The following is a 15,638-nucleotide window of genomic DNA, read 5'->3' as shown; positions in this document are numbered from 1 at the left end:
TCTGTTGATTTTGAGGCATTTCTGTGTCATTTCCAGCTGTTTGGGGGTAATTCATATGCAGTGTTGTTAATCTTAGTTTAAAAAAAGTAATTAATTAGAGTTACAAATTACTTCTCCCAAAAAGTAATTGCGTTAGTAACTCAGTTACCTGAATGTAAAAGTAATTCGTTACTTGAGAAAGTAACTGGTGATCATTTTCATGTTTTTTTCCCCCCTACAAACAAAAGAAAAAAAAAAAAAAACTGCATAAATATGCATACAGGTAAATGTGTGTAGCGCCCCCTAGGAATAAAACCTACATTTTATTTCTTTTTTTTTTCTAAGGTGAAAGAGCAGGTGACAACGCAAAGGTTAAAACCTAGAACACATCAGTACTATATGAATGGGATACCATACCAGACTGCCGTTAGTACTACATCCAGTTTTCTTTGGGTGGGCAGAGCGTGTCATTGAATGGGCAACTGCCCCCCCGCCCCCACCGGTATCGCCCCTGACTGATACTTATGCTACCAAATCAGGGTGTGACAAAATATTGAAATGGTGATATGTCGTGATACTTTGTAACCCAAAAGGTTATCGATATGCTACTGCCAAGAATCGAGATATTGTTTTAAAACGGTGTCAGTCTAATAAAAAAAAAAACTCTAAGGCTACATTGACGGTGCTCGATGCCCAATCCATTTAGACGAGAAACGTTCGTTCAGTCGAAATCAGAGCATTCACAGTCATTCTGTCAGATTTTCAGGGCATTTACAGGTCACTTGTTGTTCATTTTAGGGCATTTACAGGTTATTGAGTGTTGAGTTTGAGTCACTGCCTATTCATTTGGGTGACTCCCAGGTCACTTCCTGTTATGTAACTCAAAATCAACAGGAAGTGACCCATAAAATACCCCAAAATCAACAGGAAGTAACAGTAAATCAACAGGTAAATGACCTTAAATGGCCCAAAATGACATCATTGCCTGGCATTGGCCGCCACTACAGGCCATAGACGCTCAGTCCGTTCGAAGTGTTCATTCGCTGCCACCCTGCCAGTTCAAACAGATTGGACGTCTACTAGTGATAAAATCAATCCAATTCACAGCAGAAGCTTGTTTTTTCTGTTTATTAGTTGTTTGTAGAATATCCTAGAATGATTTTCTGACCAACGTATCGATAATCGTTCTATCGCCATATCGTCAGATCATCGTTGTCGTGAGCTTTGTATCGCAAATCGTATCGTGAGGTACCAAGAGGTTCCCACTCCTGCTAGCAAATATCGTATCCGGATACATTCCGAAATCGATATTTCAATGCTTTTCAATCTTTTTGGCAGCCCTAGAATGACATGACAAAAACTAGAGTTCCACGATAAGAAAACAGACTTGTGAGATGAGGATGATATGGACAAAATTGGTTAGAAAATGTATACCCTGCCAACCCTCCCACTTCAAATGGATTGGACGTGTATAGATGTCAATGGCAGCCAATGAGTTAAAAAGACATTCCTTTTTCTACCACATGCTACACAAAAATACAGCTCCTACTTAAAAAAATAATTGAAAAAAAATCATTACTAAACCTTAAATTTTGCCGATTTTGACACCAGGACATTGTCAAGTAGCTGGAAGCTGCATGACGTCTGCCGACAGACGAGCGAAATGTCATCATTTCAAGTCCCCGTCTGAATCTAAATCTAACGTCAACGCTACCGTGGAAGCTGTAAATACCATTCCGTTTGTCTCCTCTTAAAGTCTGAACTCGACGGGGGTCCTGCAGAGCACACTTTAAAGACTTTAAGCCAAAAATGGAGCAGCTCAGACCAGTTTGAACAAGACAACAACAGCCAGAGTAGAGTAGCGAGGTTGTTATTTTTGCTCGCTTGCTCTACAATACGGGTAATATGATATGATAAAAATGATTTCCCTTTAAGCTGGGCTATAATTCACTATCGTCAAATTTAATTAACTGAACCCTTCAGAATTATGTTAATCTATACCCCCCTACCCCTAATTTAAAAGAGCTACATATAAGCTAGCAAGCTAAAAGTGAATTCCTGTTCAAATTTCTTCTAATTTAGAGAGCATGTTTTAAACACGTCAAAATTTGATGTTTTAAAGGGCAACTGAAGAGCTTTTCGGATTTCGCTCTTGAGTGTTTTACTCAGTTGATTTGTATTAAATGCATCATTCGCTGTCTCAAAAAGTCACATTAAGAAAATAATAATAATTGATCGCGTAGTTTTTGAGTTATGGCCATAGCAACACCATAGCAACGAGGTACGCGCCGCCCTGCCGACCGCTACCTGATGACGTAACTTCCAGGGAGCCTCGCCACCACTCTGAACACGGAAATATAGCACCACGCTATCCTCGCCATATATTGCAAACATTTTCTGGGTTTTACTCGCGAGATTCGTCACGCCATCTCGATGTGTAGCGATGAATTGCTCACAGGAAGACTCGAGACTCTATGAGTGGTCCAAAAAAACTTCTCCTGCAAAGGTTTGGACCGTTTTTGTGAGCATGCATTCAGGTCCACAATCGGCTCATTGTTTTCATCATTTCAGCGACGACAGCTTTGAAAACCTACAACAATGCAACCTTGGTTTTACAAAGACGTAAGTAGACCCTTACCTTTCTTATTCGAAAATTTGATGCACTTCTGTTGATAAACGAGGGGTACTCCTACTGCCTGTTTGTTGAAGCACGACATTTTGTTGTTGTTGCTGTTGCCCTGTCATAAGTAGATTTGCTGACAGGTCATCTACTCATGTGATTTTATTACTATATCAATAGGTATTATGTAAATTCAAATGTCCCTGGCACCAAATAGGTCCTTGGCTCGTTGTTTTTTCGCCTGTCACAGGGTAAATATTAAGTTTTCATCTTTACGCCTAGGGCATCATCAGACTAGGCCAACACTGGCGCAATGTAGTTTCCTACATTTACATTTCATTTTTCTTAAACCGAGACCGTGCTTATCAACATCCGAAATGATCTGAGGCAAATCATCTGTTCTGCTACTCTAGACCCTACTCACATGACGTCACAACCACGCCTCCGTGCCATACTGTCCGTCAACTCATCGTGTTGACGCATTATCGCTAGGTAAATTCCTCCTATTATGGCGTGTTTTTCTGCTCGTTAACATTAATAATCAAAATGGTGAAGGTGTGTGTTGCGGTTGGTTGCAATAACAGAGAAGAAGACCCGGAGAGGAGAGCGAGATGGACTGCTGCAATTCGACGAGAAAACTGGGCTCCAAACGATTACCACAGATTATGTAGTAGTGATTTTATATCTGGTAAGATGCATTTAATATATATTTAGAGGGTTTTTGGCTGACAACCACAATTAAGATCATTACTAGGCTAATCGCTGACAACATACCGTTTCAAATTCAAGATGCTTATTTCTTCCACCATCATTACATTTTGAATAATATTTAGCTGGTACCAAGTGAAAGAAGCTGGCCTCGTCTACGGATCATCAGTTAAACAGGTGTGTCCAAACCTTTTGCAAAGGGGGCCAGATTTGGTGTGGTAAAAATGCGGGGGGCTACCTTGGCTGATTTACATAGAACAATATATTTAAACAAATTTTAGCAAGCCCTTTTGTGTGTCACATTTGCTTTATTATTTTTTTAAATTCATAATTTCAACAGTCTCGTCTTTGTGGCGTTCTCTTTCGACACTCGGGCTCTTGCGAAATACTGCTGCTGTGAAATTAAACTAGCTTCAAGTTGCTATAATTTCTCGCTGCGTATCTTCCCTGTAATGTTGTCGTACATGTCAGCGTGTCTTGTTCGGTATTACCATTATCGCGTCACATCGAACTCTTTGAAAACAGCGACTGTCTCTTTGCAAATGAGGCAGACACAGTTGTTGCGTGTTTTATTGAAGAAATAGTCCAATATCCACCTATCCTTGACGTGTCGGCCATCGCAGTCAACTTTTTTTTTTTATTGATTGTCGCCATTTTAGAAAATTGGAAGTAAAGGGTCACATGGGGTAATGTTGCTTAGAGTGCTGCTCTTAAAGTTTTTCAAACTTTTGTGAGAAAAGGTTGAGTTTCTGTGGACAAGATAGTTGTAGATATCAGGGTAGCAGATGTCAGGCAGAGAGGGCGAAGACAGCGGGTCGAAAAATATCGATTTAGGAATCAAATATGGATCTGGCGAATGGATAGACTGAAGCTTTTCCACATAACGCCTTTTATGCAACGCATCCAATGAGTTTACAGCGTCTGAAAGCACCGGGGCTTCCATGAATTGCACTATAAATTGCACGACAAATTGAAACCAATGAGAATACGGATAAACAATGACGGACAATATGGCGGCCGGATACAGCGACACGTCATTCTGTGACGTTGGTGAGTAGGGTCTATTGGATCTCAGTGCCGCAGTCGACACGGTTGATCACAACATAGAGTGGGGCAAATAAGTATTTAGTCAACCACCAATTGTGCATGTTCTCTTACTTGAAAAAATCAGAGAGGTCTGTAATTGTCAACATGGGAAAACCTCAACCATGAGAGACAGAATGTGGAAAAAACCAGAAAATCCCATTGTTTGATTTTTAAAGAATTTATTTCCAAATTAGAGTCACACTCCAAACTCCACTATGGCCAAGACAGAAAAGCTGTCGAAGGAAACCGGAGACAAAATTGTAGACCTGCACCAGGCTGGGAAGACTGAATCTGCAATAGGTAAAATACTTTGTGTCAAGAAATCAACTGTGGGAGCAATTATTAGAAAATGGAAGACATACAAGACCACTGATAATCTCCCTCGATCTGGGACTCCAAGCAAGGTCTCACCCCGTGGCGTCAAAATGATAACAAGAACGGTGAGCAAAAATCCCAGAAACACACGGGGTACCTAGTGAATGACCTACAGAGAGCTGGGACCACAGTAACAAAGGCTACTATCAGTAACACAATGCGCCGCCAGGGACTTAACACTAGAAGTCCCAGAGAATTATGCGACTCCTAACAGTCCCAAGCAATGGCCAATTTGGCCTCTCCTCCGAAAAAACCCAGAGGTGGCCTAAATGACCCAAGTGCTTTTGAATTAGCAAGTCGTTGTCCGACAGACAACAGCCGTTCATATGGAAATGCAACCACTTGTGTTGGTATGCGGCCCAAATGGAGTGGAACACACAACAGTAGTACTATTCATGTAATATTATGTGTCAGTTCAAGTCAAGCTACATTTATGGGGTTTTGCACATTTTAATAATGTGCATTGTTTTACGATTTTACTGTCGGAAAAAATATCTCTGACAGTGTATTTGTGGGGCCTTTATATGCTAGCAATATTTGTTATAACAGTATATTTGTGATGCCTGCAGAAAATAGAACATTGAATCAGTATCAAATGTAAAACTGAAATAAGAGTCTGACGAAGTTAATTTTTGTCTTTTCTTCCTGGTATTTATTGATGCACAGGATTCAAACAAGAGTAATCACAGCAAATCAAAACTATCAAGTCAAAACAATTAAATACTATAGAAAACACACATAAATTTACCTCTTATACACCCTCTATCCTCTGTAATGGACTTGTCGAAAGGTTATCAAGATTTTTTTGTTTTCCTGGGACTACTTGGTATACAATGAGGAGCAATTATTTGCACTCCTTGTGATTTTGCAAGTTCACTCACTTTGAAAAGAGGTGGAGGTCTGACATTTCAATCATAGATGCATTTCCACTCATAGAGACAATCTAAAAAAAATCCAGAATTCACGTTGTATGATTTTTAAAATGTTTTTTTTTTTAAATATATTTTTATCTACTGGGGTTCAGTTCAAGTATGTGTGCGTCTGAGAATCAGCAATAATTATGACACTCAAAGAGTTGTCATTCTACCTTAGAAAAAGTCCACCTTTACCCCACCCGTTTGAGCTCATCATTGTCACCTGTGCACCCCACAGTCAGTTATAATCCACCCGCTACCATGGGCAATACCAGAGAGATTTCGAAAGGCACCAGATTCGATTAGCTCCACAAAGCTGGAAAAGGCTACGGGACAATTGGAAAGCAGCTTGGTGAGAATAAATCAACAGTTGCAGCAATTGTTAGAAAATGGAAAAGGCTAAACATGACTGATAATCTACCTTGGACTGGGGCTCCATGTAAAATCTCTCCTCGTGGGGCATCACTCATGATGCGAAAAGTGAGGGCTCAGCCTAGAACTACATGGCAGGAGCGAAACCTTGCTGAGTGAGGCTGCTTTCTCTTTCGCCCAACCCCCTCCTCAGCTAAAGTAGCCTGACTTGAGCCTTTTTCGCCCAACCCCCACCTCAGCTAGACACTTCTTTCTTACTTGCCTACTGCAAGTTGATAAATTTGTAGGTAGATTTGTGTATGTCTTAGTCAATCCAATAAAAAAGGTTCCTTCAATCAAAGTATATATTTTCAATCAAAAACAAAAGTCACTTGAATGAAAGCAAAATGTGTTTAAATGCAAAGTTGCCTCAAAATAAAGACAGACAAAACAATTCTTGTGTTGGTATATTTATTTTGCTTTTGATATGTTTTTATATTTTATTAGAATCAATCACAGCTTTGAAAGCCTACTGTAGGTTGTCAAATTTGTAGGTAGATTTCTATATGTCTTAGTCAATCAAAAACAAAAAAAAACAAACAAAAAAAAAAAGGCTACTTCAATCAAAGTATATATTTTCAATCGAAAACAAAAGTCACTTGAATGAAAGCAAAATGTGTTTGAATGCAAAAATTGCCTCCAATTAAAGACAGACAAAATTTTATCAGAATCACAGCTTTGAGAGCCTACTGTAGGTTGATAGATTTGTAGCTAGATTTATTTCTTGGTCAAGCCAAAAAAAACTTATTTCAATCAAAATATATATTTTCAATCGAGAAAAAATAGTAACTTGAATTTGAAAAGAGACATAACTTGAAATAACTTGAAATGAAAGCAAAATGTGTTTGAATGCAAACGTAAACAAGTCAGGCTGCTGTTTCTTTACTTGCAACCAGCCATTAGCTGTGGAGGGGAGGTTGGGGGAAATTTTTCAGCCATTACCTGTGGAAGAGGGTTGGGCGTCAGGCTACTTTCAGACACTATTTACTTGACAATAAACTGCTAAACTTTTGAGGATATTTTGACAGTATTTTAATAATTCTAATTTATTCGGATGTACAGTGGGGAGAACAAGTATTTGAGACACTGCCGGAGAACAAGTATTTGAGACACTGCCAATGGGTTTTCCCAATGGCAGTGTCTCAAATACTTGTTCTCCCCACTGTATTTGTTTGAATACCCTCTACATGTTAAAAAAACATTTTTGAAAAGATCAGTTAACAATTTGCTGTCGATATACATTGATATACATAGATATTCAGAAATACTATAACTAAGCACACCAAGCAACAGTGGTAACAAGAAAAACACCTCACATGAAATAGCTGGAAAAAAAATATGCAAGACTAGTAAATACCACTCTTGGTTCAGAAACAAGCTATCATTCAGGCAACTTTTGCATTCAAACACATTTTGCTTTCATTCAAGTGACTTTTGTTTTCGATTGAAAATATATACTTTGATTGAAGGAACCTTTTTTTGGATTGACTAAGACATACACAAATCTACCTACAAATTTATCAACCTACAGTAGGCAAGTAAGAAATACGTGTCTGAAGTAGCCTGACTAGTAGTCAGGCTACTTTAGCTGATGAGGGGGTTGGGCGAAAGAGAAAGCAGCCTCACTCAGCAAGGTTTCGCCCAACCCCCTACTCAGCTAAAGTAGCCTGACTTGAGCCTTTTTCAAGTCTTGAGTCCTACTTATGAAGATGGTATGTCCTGTATCGGAATTTAAACAAATACATATAAAAACAAATTTCCCATTTATTTTCAATGGCAAGTAATCAAGGTCCTTGTGATTTTTTTTACCATTTATCATGACAGCCCAATGAGATTGTATACCGCTAACTCTCATATAGGTGAATTAAAAAAAAAAAGTAAAAAATCTGACCTACGTTTTTTGGGGGAGGAATGAAAAAATCAATTCAATCAGTTAACATAAACATCTTTGATGTGAAATGTTTTATATTGTTTATTTGTAATAACGTGTAGAACATGAAAAGTAACGTGTTACTTTGCTGAGTAACAAATTACTCTTACAATGAGGTAACTGAGTTACTTCTCCCAAAAAGTAATTTAGTTATTAACTTGTAACTAATTACTTTTTGAGGTAAGATTGACAACACTGTGCAGTACATATTCCCTTCATAATAATTAGGACTATTAGGACATTCAGTCATTATTTCAGTGTGTTCAAAGAAACTGTTCAGGGCTGCTCCCTTCCACCTTCTCATGACACAAATTCTGTTTGTTTTTCTCAAAGGTTTTCACACGTTTTCTCGTACTAACTTCAGACAAAATGGCCACAATTCATGCTCCATTAGATCCAGTCATTCTAAACTATATACATGATCTTGCTTTAAACTCAAATTGCAGTTCTAAAACGTTTTTTTTTTTGTTGCAAAAACAATGTACAATTTTGGGCCATTTTTTTCTGTTTTTCTGTGTGGAGTATAGGAGAAGTAAGTTAAAAGTTTGTAAAAAGCGTAAAACTCCATAAATAAATGTATATTAATAAATGTAGCTTGACTTGAACTGACAAAAACTATCACATGAAGTGTGCAACCGTGGTGTGTTCCCCTCCGTTGGGCCGCATTCTAACACAATGTATGTCTAGTGGTTGCATTTACATATGAATGGTTGCTGTCTGTCGGACAACGACTTGCTAATTCAAAAGCACTTGGGTCATTTGGGCCACCTCTGGGTTTTTTAGGAAGAGAGGCCAAATCGGCCATTGCTTGGGAATATTAGGAATTTTTGTCTTGAGGAAGGGCCGAGTCGGCCTCTGCTGGGTTTTCTAGTGTTAAATCCTGCACTGCCAGATGTGTCCTCCTGCTGAAGCCAGTACACGTCAAGGCCCGTCTGCAGTTCACTAGAGCGCATTTGGATGATCCAGAAGAGGACTGGGAGAATGTGTTATGGTCAGATGAAAACAAAATGGAACTTTTTGGTGAAAACACAGGTTCTCGTGTTTGGAGGAGAAAGAATACTGAATTGCATCCAAAGAACACCATACCCACTGTGACGCATGGAGGTGGAAACATCATGCTTTGGGGCTGTTTTTCTGCAAAGGGACGAGGACGACTGATCTGTGTAAAGGAAAGAATGAATGGGGCCATGTATCGAGAGATTTTGAGTGAAAATCTCCTTCCATCAGCAAGGGCATTGAAGATGATATGTGGCTGGGTCTTACTAAAAAAAATAACGCTGTTAGTAATGCCGTTATATTCTAATGCCGTTATTAACAACACTGATGAGAATGTGTAAATAATTTCGCACATAAGTCGCTCCAGGGTATAAGTCACAGCCCCACCCAAACTATGAAAAAAAACTGTGACTTATAATCCAAAAAATACGGTAGATAGTGACTGAAAATCAGCAGGAAATGACCCGGGAAAGTCCCAAAATATGCAGAAAGTGACCTGGGAATGCCACAAAACTATCAGCAAGTCACCAATAAATGCCCCTAAATTAACTCCTTTACTTCACTGTCAACCCTCCCACTTAAAATGGATTCGATGTCTACTTGTGATAAACTCATTTCAATTCACAGCACAAGGATGATTGGACGCCATCATCTTCAGTTTGACTGAATTGAAAATGGTCTTGTGTAAATCCTCATGTACGGCGATCACAAAACAATATAAGTTGATTTATCACCATGGACGTGATAATGTACAAGCGTTCTCCTGCGAGAGAAGCTCTACTGTTAAGTGACCATGAATTTTGAATGAATGCTTTTTAGCCGTTTTCGGCATCCACGCGAGCCATTTGAACGTGCCAAGCATTGGCTTTTTTTCCTGAAATTTTGGGGATTTGCTTCTCGCATTGTTTCATACCTGAGAGATGTCCATGACCGAGTCGCAGCTTAGGGGTCGGGCGGAGGTGAGGTCGTTGAAGCCAAGGAGGGTGGAGATGACGCCGTTCTGGTCCACCCGACGAATCATGGTGCCGTCCACGAAAAAGATGATTCCGTATTTGTCTACCGTGATGCCTGCAATAAAGAGATGACATGCAACTGAGCTCAGACCTTTGGATTATACAGAATTGCAAAAAAAAGTGTATGTCAATACAAGGATCCTCATTTTTTTCTGTATTCATCATATCATTTGCATGATATACAGTGGGGCAAATAAGTATTTGGTCAACCACCAATTGTGCAAGTTCTCCTACTTGAAAAGATTAGAGAGGCCTGGAATTGTCAAGATGGGTAAACCTCAACCATGAGAGACAGAATGTGGAAAAAAAAACAGAAAATCACATTGTTTGGTTTTTAAATAATTTATTTCCAAATTAGAGTGGAAAATAAGTATTTGGCCACCTACAAAAAAAAGCTAGATTTCTGGTAGGGTTGGAAATCTCTGGCATGAAGCCGATTCGATATGTATCTAGATACAGAGGTTACGATTCGATTAAAAAACGATACATTTTTAAGGCCGAGCGATTCGATACGATTCGATACAGTTTAAGAACGATACGGTTTGATACAAAGTGAAAACGATACGATAGTAAACATTTGTTGTGTGTGTTCGTACAGTATCTCAAAAATATAAAAAAGACCACATTTTTTAATAGCAAAATTAACAAAATTTCATACCAATGTTATGTTTTATTTTTTATGACAAAAGAATAAGGCTTACTATATGACCGTCATTTTGTTGGATGGGATTGATAATACAATAAAACTCCAGTCACAGACAACAATAAAGTGCAGTAATTCAATTACTGTATTTCCTGGTGTTTTTAACACAAGAGGTAAGTAATTTAAGTGCAAACTTTCAATGTAAACATCTTACAAACAAAAAAAATTAATTATATGCAGCAGCTCTTGAAAAAGAAATTAAACCTGCTAGTTTTATCATAAATGAATAATAAATTATGCTTTACTACTGGTATAATTGGGGGAATAAAAACATAGCATTTTAGACAGACAGGTCAATAATCATTACTTTAACCTAATACACAGCAAAGTCATTCACTTATGCCCGTGCTTCCTCATTTTTTATTGCTCATCACTGTCAATATCTTTTTTGAAGGGCAGATTTTTCTTGAGGAAGATCAACTAATCCACATGTTCATGTTTAAGCAGACTGCGTTTCGTGGAAACAATATGCCACCCTTTCCAGCATTGTAGTGGGTTATTTTTCAGGATTAAAACTCACGATTTCTGTACCGCTCCACACTTCACACAAGCTCTGTCCCATGCGAACAGATCTGGCTGCTTTCATCACTTAAAAGTCCGACTTTTGTTTTCCTGGGTGCGTTGAAAATCAATCACAGCACGTCGCTGCCGTCCGTGATCACACTGTCCATTGTTTTAGCATGTTGCTTCGTTGCCACCACTAGTTTCGTTTTCGTTTTGGGCTGTGAAGAAAACGCGACGCTGCGTGCGTTACAGTGGTTTCGTTAGCTCTCGCGTTGTTATGACACGCCGGGGACGATCGGGTAATGACGGCGACTAGTAGCGGTTCTGCCGAAATGCATGGGAAGTAACTTGTGGCAACCACGACTGTGAGTAGTGCTTGTCCATATTATATCATGCGTGCGGTCTCGATCTAAGTGTGCGCTGTGTGGTGAATGACGCGCACTTGAGTCATTCACTGAAAGACACAAGCGCAGCATGTGAAGTAAAAGCTGAATTATCATATTAAGCAATGCATTGAACTAGGCATTAGAAACCGATTCTTGAGCTCACGATAGCCGAATTCTATCTCTACAATCGGTTCACTGAATATTTAATGGCTAATTATTGTCGAATGGTAACTTTACTATCGATACATCTGTATCTCTCACCTGGAAAACCGGATATCCGGTCGTATCGGTTTATCGTTCTCAAGCTTAATTTCTGGCTGGCAAAGAGGTCTAACTTCTTCTAATCAGGTCTAACGAGGCTCCACTCGTTACCTGTTTTAATGGAACCTGTTTTAACTCATTATCGGTATAAAAGACACCTGTCCACAACCTCTGTCAGTCACACGCCAAACTCCACTATGGCCAAGACCAAAGAGCTGTCGAAAGACACCAGAGACAAAATTGTAGACCAGCACCAGGTTGCACCGTTTGTTTCGGATGCACTGTCATTATTTGCTGTATAAAAATTTGGTGTTCAAAAAGTCTTTTTTCAAACTTGAGTCTAGAAAAAGAGGGGGTCGTCTTATAATCAGGGCCGACTTATATTTGGGCTAATACAGTAGATGTCTATTATTATCAATGGCAAGCAATGGGTTAAATAAAAAAAAAAGAAATCTAATTTAGAATGTCACTGATGACCATAATTAGTGCATTTCTGTTTTTATTCATTTTAATTGTATGCTTAAATTTAAAAATATAAATTTCACTTAATTCACCCCTCCCAGTCAAAATGGATTGGACTTCTAGCACCGTCAATGGAAACCAATGTGTGCCCTATGTAGGAATTTTTGTTTCCTGAAAACAATTGTTTCAACAAAATGGGCTTATTAGTATAAAATCGATTAGTCAGGTCAACAAAAATCAGCAACATCACCTAATAAAAACCTCTTATTTCATTTTGTATTCTATAATTCAATAACAAACTTACTCCTCTTCCTTTATAAAATTATAATTTCTTCCCTATAATCAGCACCTGTCACAATATTTCAGCACTGGCAAAAAACGTGCTGTTTCAAAGAAAAAAACAAAAAAAAAAATCACTTCTTCTCCGCCAGCGAGATTTCAGCACGTATGAATCACACTGTCGAGCCGGGGGAGAACAAAAGGTGCGCTAGCGTGTGATCAAATGACTTCACGCCTCGTTCAAATATAGAGAGCGAGATGACGGGGAACAATAATTCAAGTAATGAAGTCTTAAAATAATTCTCGGGAGCGAAGCTAACTTACAGCTGGTGAAAAAATATGTTGTTTTCGCTGGGTTTGACTTTACCTCTCGGATTGGTCAGCGTGGCCTCGGTCGCTTTGCCCCCGTCCCCACAGCGGGCGTCATCGTATGGCAAGCACTGATCTCCGGTGCCGGCCACCACCTCCACGTTCTTGGCAACGTCCTTGGGCGCGTTCAAGGACTTGACCTTGAAGACTTTGCGGCTGCTGGTGTCCGACAGGTACACGGCGCCGTTCACTGGGCTGCTGGCCAAGTAGTACTTGTGGGCCGGACTGTTGCTGTGGGCGAAAGCCAGAAAAGAGATCGGCAAACGAATGTGTAACACAATTAAAATAGACTGTAAAGCTATTTAGATGCGAAAAAAAGAAAAGAAAAATAGATTAAATGAAAGTTGATTAACAATGGCAAAACAAAGAAAAGACGATACGGGCACTTGGGAATTGTTTACGGGAACGGATCCCCTAGAAATTTTGTATGAACATGTTTTAGTGCCATTGACAGTGAGAGATGTCCAATCATCCAATCTATTTGAAATGGATTAGATGATAGCTATCAGTGGCAGCCAATGAGTTAAGGGAATGATGTGTTTTGGAAGATGTTTTACAATAGAGGTTGACATGATTAATTGACAACTATTTTGACAATCGATGAATCCGTTCCGAGACATTTTTTACCGGCAAATTACCCAAATTCTCTTGTAAACAAATCTGACGAAAGCAGACTGATTGTCGATTCATGATTATTATGTTTGCAGTTTTTTAATTAAAGAATAAAAAACTATTTAAAAAACAAAAAAACAAAAAAAAAACTAAGTTGTCCAGAGGTTAAAAACAAGTTCCGCTCCTACACTGGTAATCTGAATTTCTGCATAAATCGGAATGAACCCTTTAAGTACCCCAGCAAAATAACTATCCCAAAAAGTCCCAAAGCATAGACTTCATAATATATTGACGGGATACGGGACGCGGGGCCGATTAATAGGGGGCCTGCATTGTTGGCGTGGCCGTCAAAGTTGACCGAGTAGATTCACAGACGAAGAGCTTTTTCCGTTGAAAATTCTAGTGAATAAATGCTTAAATCCCTGAATTCCCTTTAGATATGGACGTAAAACAGTCTTGATTATTGGTTTAAAGCAAAAAAACCGTGCAGCTAGCATTTATTTTACGTAAATATTGTTAACTATAATGCTAGTCAGTAAGCAAATGTAGCATCCGCCCTATGAAAACAGAGCTTTTTCCGATGAAAATTCTTGTGAATACTGTAAATGCTTAAATCCTTGAATTTTTTTTATAGATATGGACGTAAAAGAGTTTCGATTATTGGTTAAAAGCAAAAAATGTGCAGTTAGCATATATATTACGTAAATATTGCGAACTACGATGCTAGTCAGTAAGCAAATGTAGCGGCGGTCTTATGAAAACAAAGAGCTTTTTCCGTTGAAAATTCACGTGGATAAATGCTTAAATCCCTGAATTCCATGTAGATATGGATGTAAAACAGTCTTGAGTCTTGGTTTAAAGCAAAAAAAAATGTGTAGTTAGCATTTATTTTACATAAATATTGCGAACTATGATGCTAGTCAGTAAGCAAATGTAGCATCCGCCTGATGAAAACAAGAGCTTTTTCTGTTGAAAATTCTTGTGAATACTGTAAATGCTCGAATCCTTGAATTTTTTTATAGATATTGACGTAAAAGAGTTTCGATTCATAGTAAAAAGCAAAAAACGTGCAGTTAGCATTTATATTACGTAAATATTGCGAACTATGATGCTAGTCAGTAAGCAAATGTAGCGGCGGTCTTATGAAAACAAAGACTTTTTTCCGCTGAAAATTCTTGTGAATAAATACTTAAATCCCTGAATTCTTTATAGATATGGACGTAAAACAGTCTGGATTCTTGGTTAAAGGCAACAAAACGTGCAGTTAGCATTTATTTTACGTAAATATTGCGAACAATGATGCTAGTCAGAAAACAAATTTAGCATCCGCCTTATGAAAACAAAGAGCTTTTTCCGTTGAAAATTCTTGTGAATACTGTAAATGCTTAAATCCTTGATTTAAAAAAATTTTTTTTATTGATATGGACGTAAAAGAGTTTCGATTCTTGGTTAAAAGCAAAAAAACGTGCAGTTGGCATTTATATTATGTAAATATTGCGAACTACGATGCTAGTCAGTAAGCAAATGTAGCGGCGGTCTTATTAAAACGCAAAGCTTTTTCCGTTGAAAATTCTTGTGAATAAATGCTTAAATCCCTGATTGGTTTTTTTATAGATATGGATGTAAAACAGTCTCGATTCTTGGTTGAAAAAAAAAAAAAAATTAAGAAACGTGCAGTTAGCATTTATTTTACGTAAATACTGCGAACTATGATGCTAGTCAGTAAACAAATGTAGCATCCGCCTGATGAAAACAAGAGCTTTTTCCATTGAATATTCTTGTGAATAAATGCTTAAATCCCTGATTTTTTTTTTTTTTTAATAAATATGGACATAAAACAGTCTCGATTCTTGGTAAAAAAAAAAAAAAAAAAAGAAAGAAACGTGCAGTTAGCATTTATTTTACGTAAATATTGCGTACTATGACGCCAATGCCGTAGCGGCTAATTTCTCCCATTGATTTTTTTTCACAACGTTTCAAAATGCATGCATGGTACGAAAAATATAATAATTACCTTGAATCCTTGAACA

General features: G+C 38.3%; 1 protein-coding gene across 7 annotated transcripts in view; it reads right to left on the bottom strand.

The window, feature by feature from the left end:
- Window positions 1-15,638, bottom strand: part of LOC130911193 (teneurin-4-like) — a 599,534-nt gene that overhangs the window by 117,653 nt on the left and 466,243 nt on the right. For all 7 annotated transcript variants that reach the window (XM_057828990.1, XM_057828991.1, XM_057828993.1 and 4 more), the window contains 2 exons: window positions 12,995-13,227; window positions 9,933-10,087 (listed from right to left, as the gene is read on the bottom strand). In XM_057828990.1, the coding sequence (XP_057684973.1) occupies window positions 9,933-10,087; window positions 12,995-13,227 (388 nt within the window). The remainder of the gene's footprint in view (window positions 1-9,932; window positions 10,088-12,994; window positions 13,228-15,638) is intronic.

The sequence above is a fragment of the Corythoichthys intestinalis genome, unplaced genomic scaffold, assembly GCF_030265065.1.
Source record: "Corythoichthys intestinalis isolate RoL2023-P3 unplaced genomic scaffold, ASM3026506v1 HiC_scaffold_23, whole genome shotgun sequence".
NCBI classification, from domain to species: domain Eukaryota; kingdom Metazoa; phylum Chordata; class Actinopteri; order Syngnathiformes; family Syngnathidae; genus Corythoichthys; species Corythoichthys intestinalis.
This window is presented reverse-complemented; position numbering and strand designations above follow the sequence as displayed.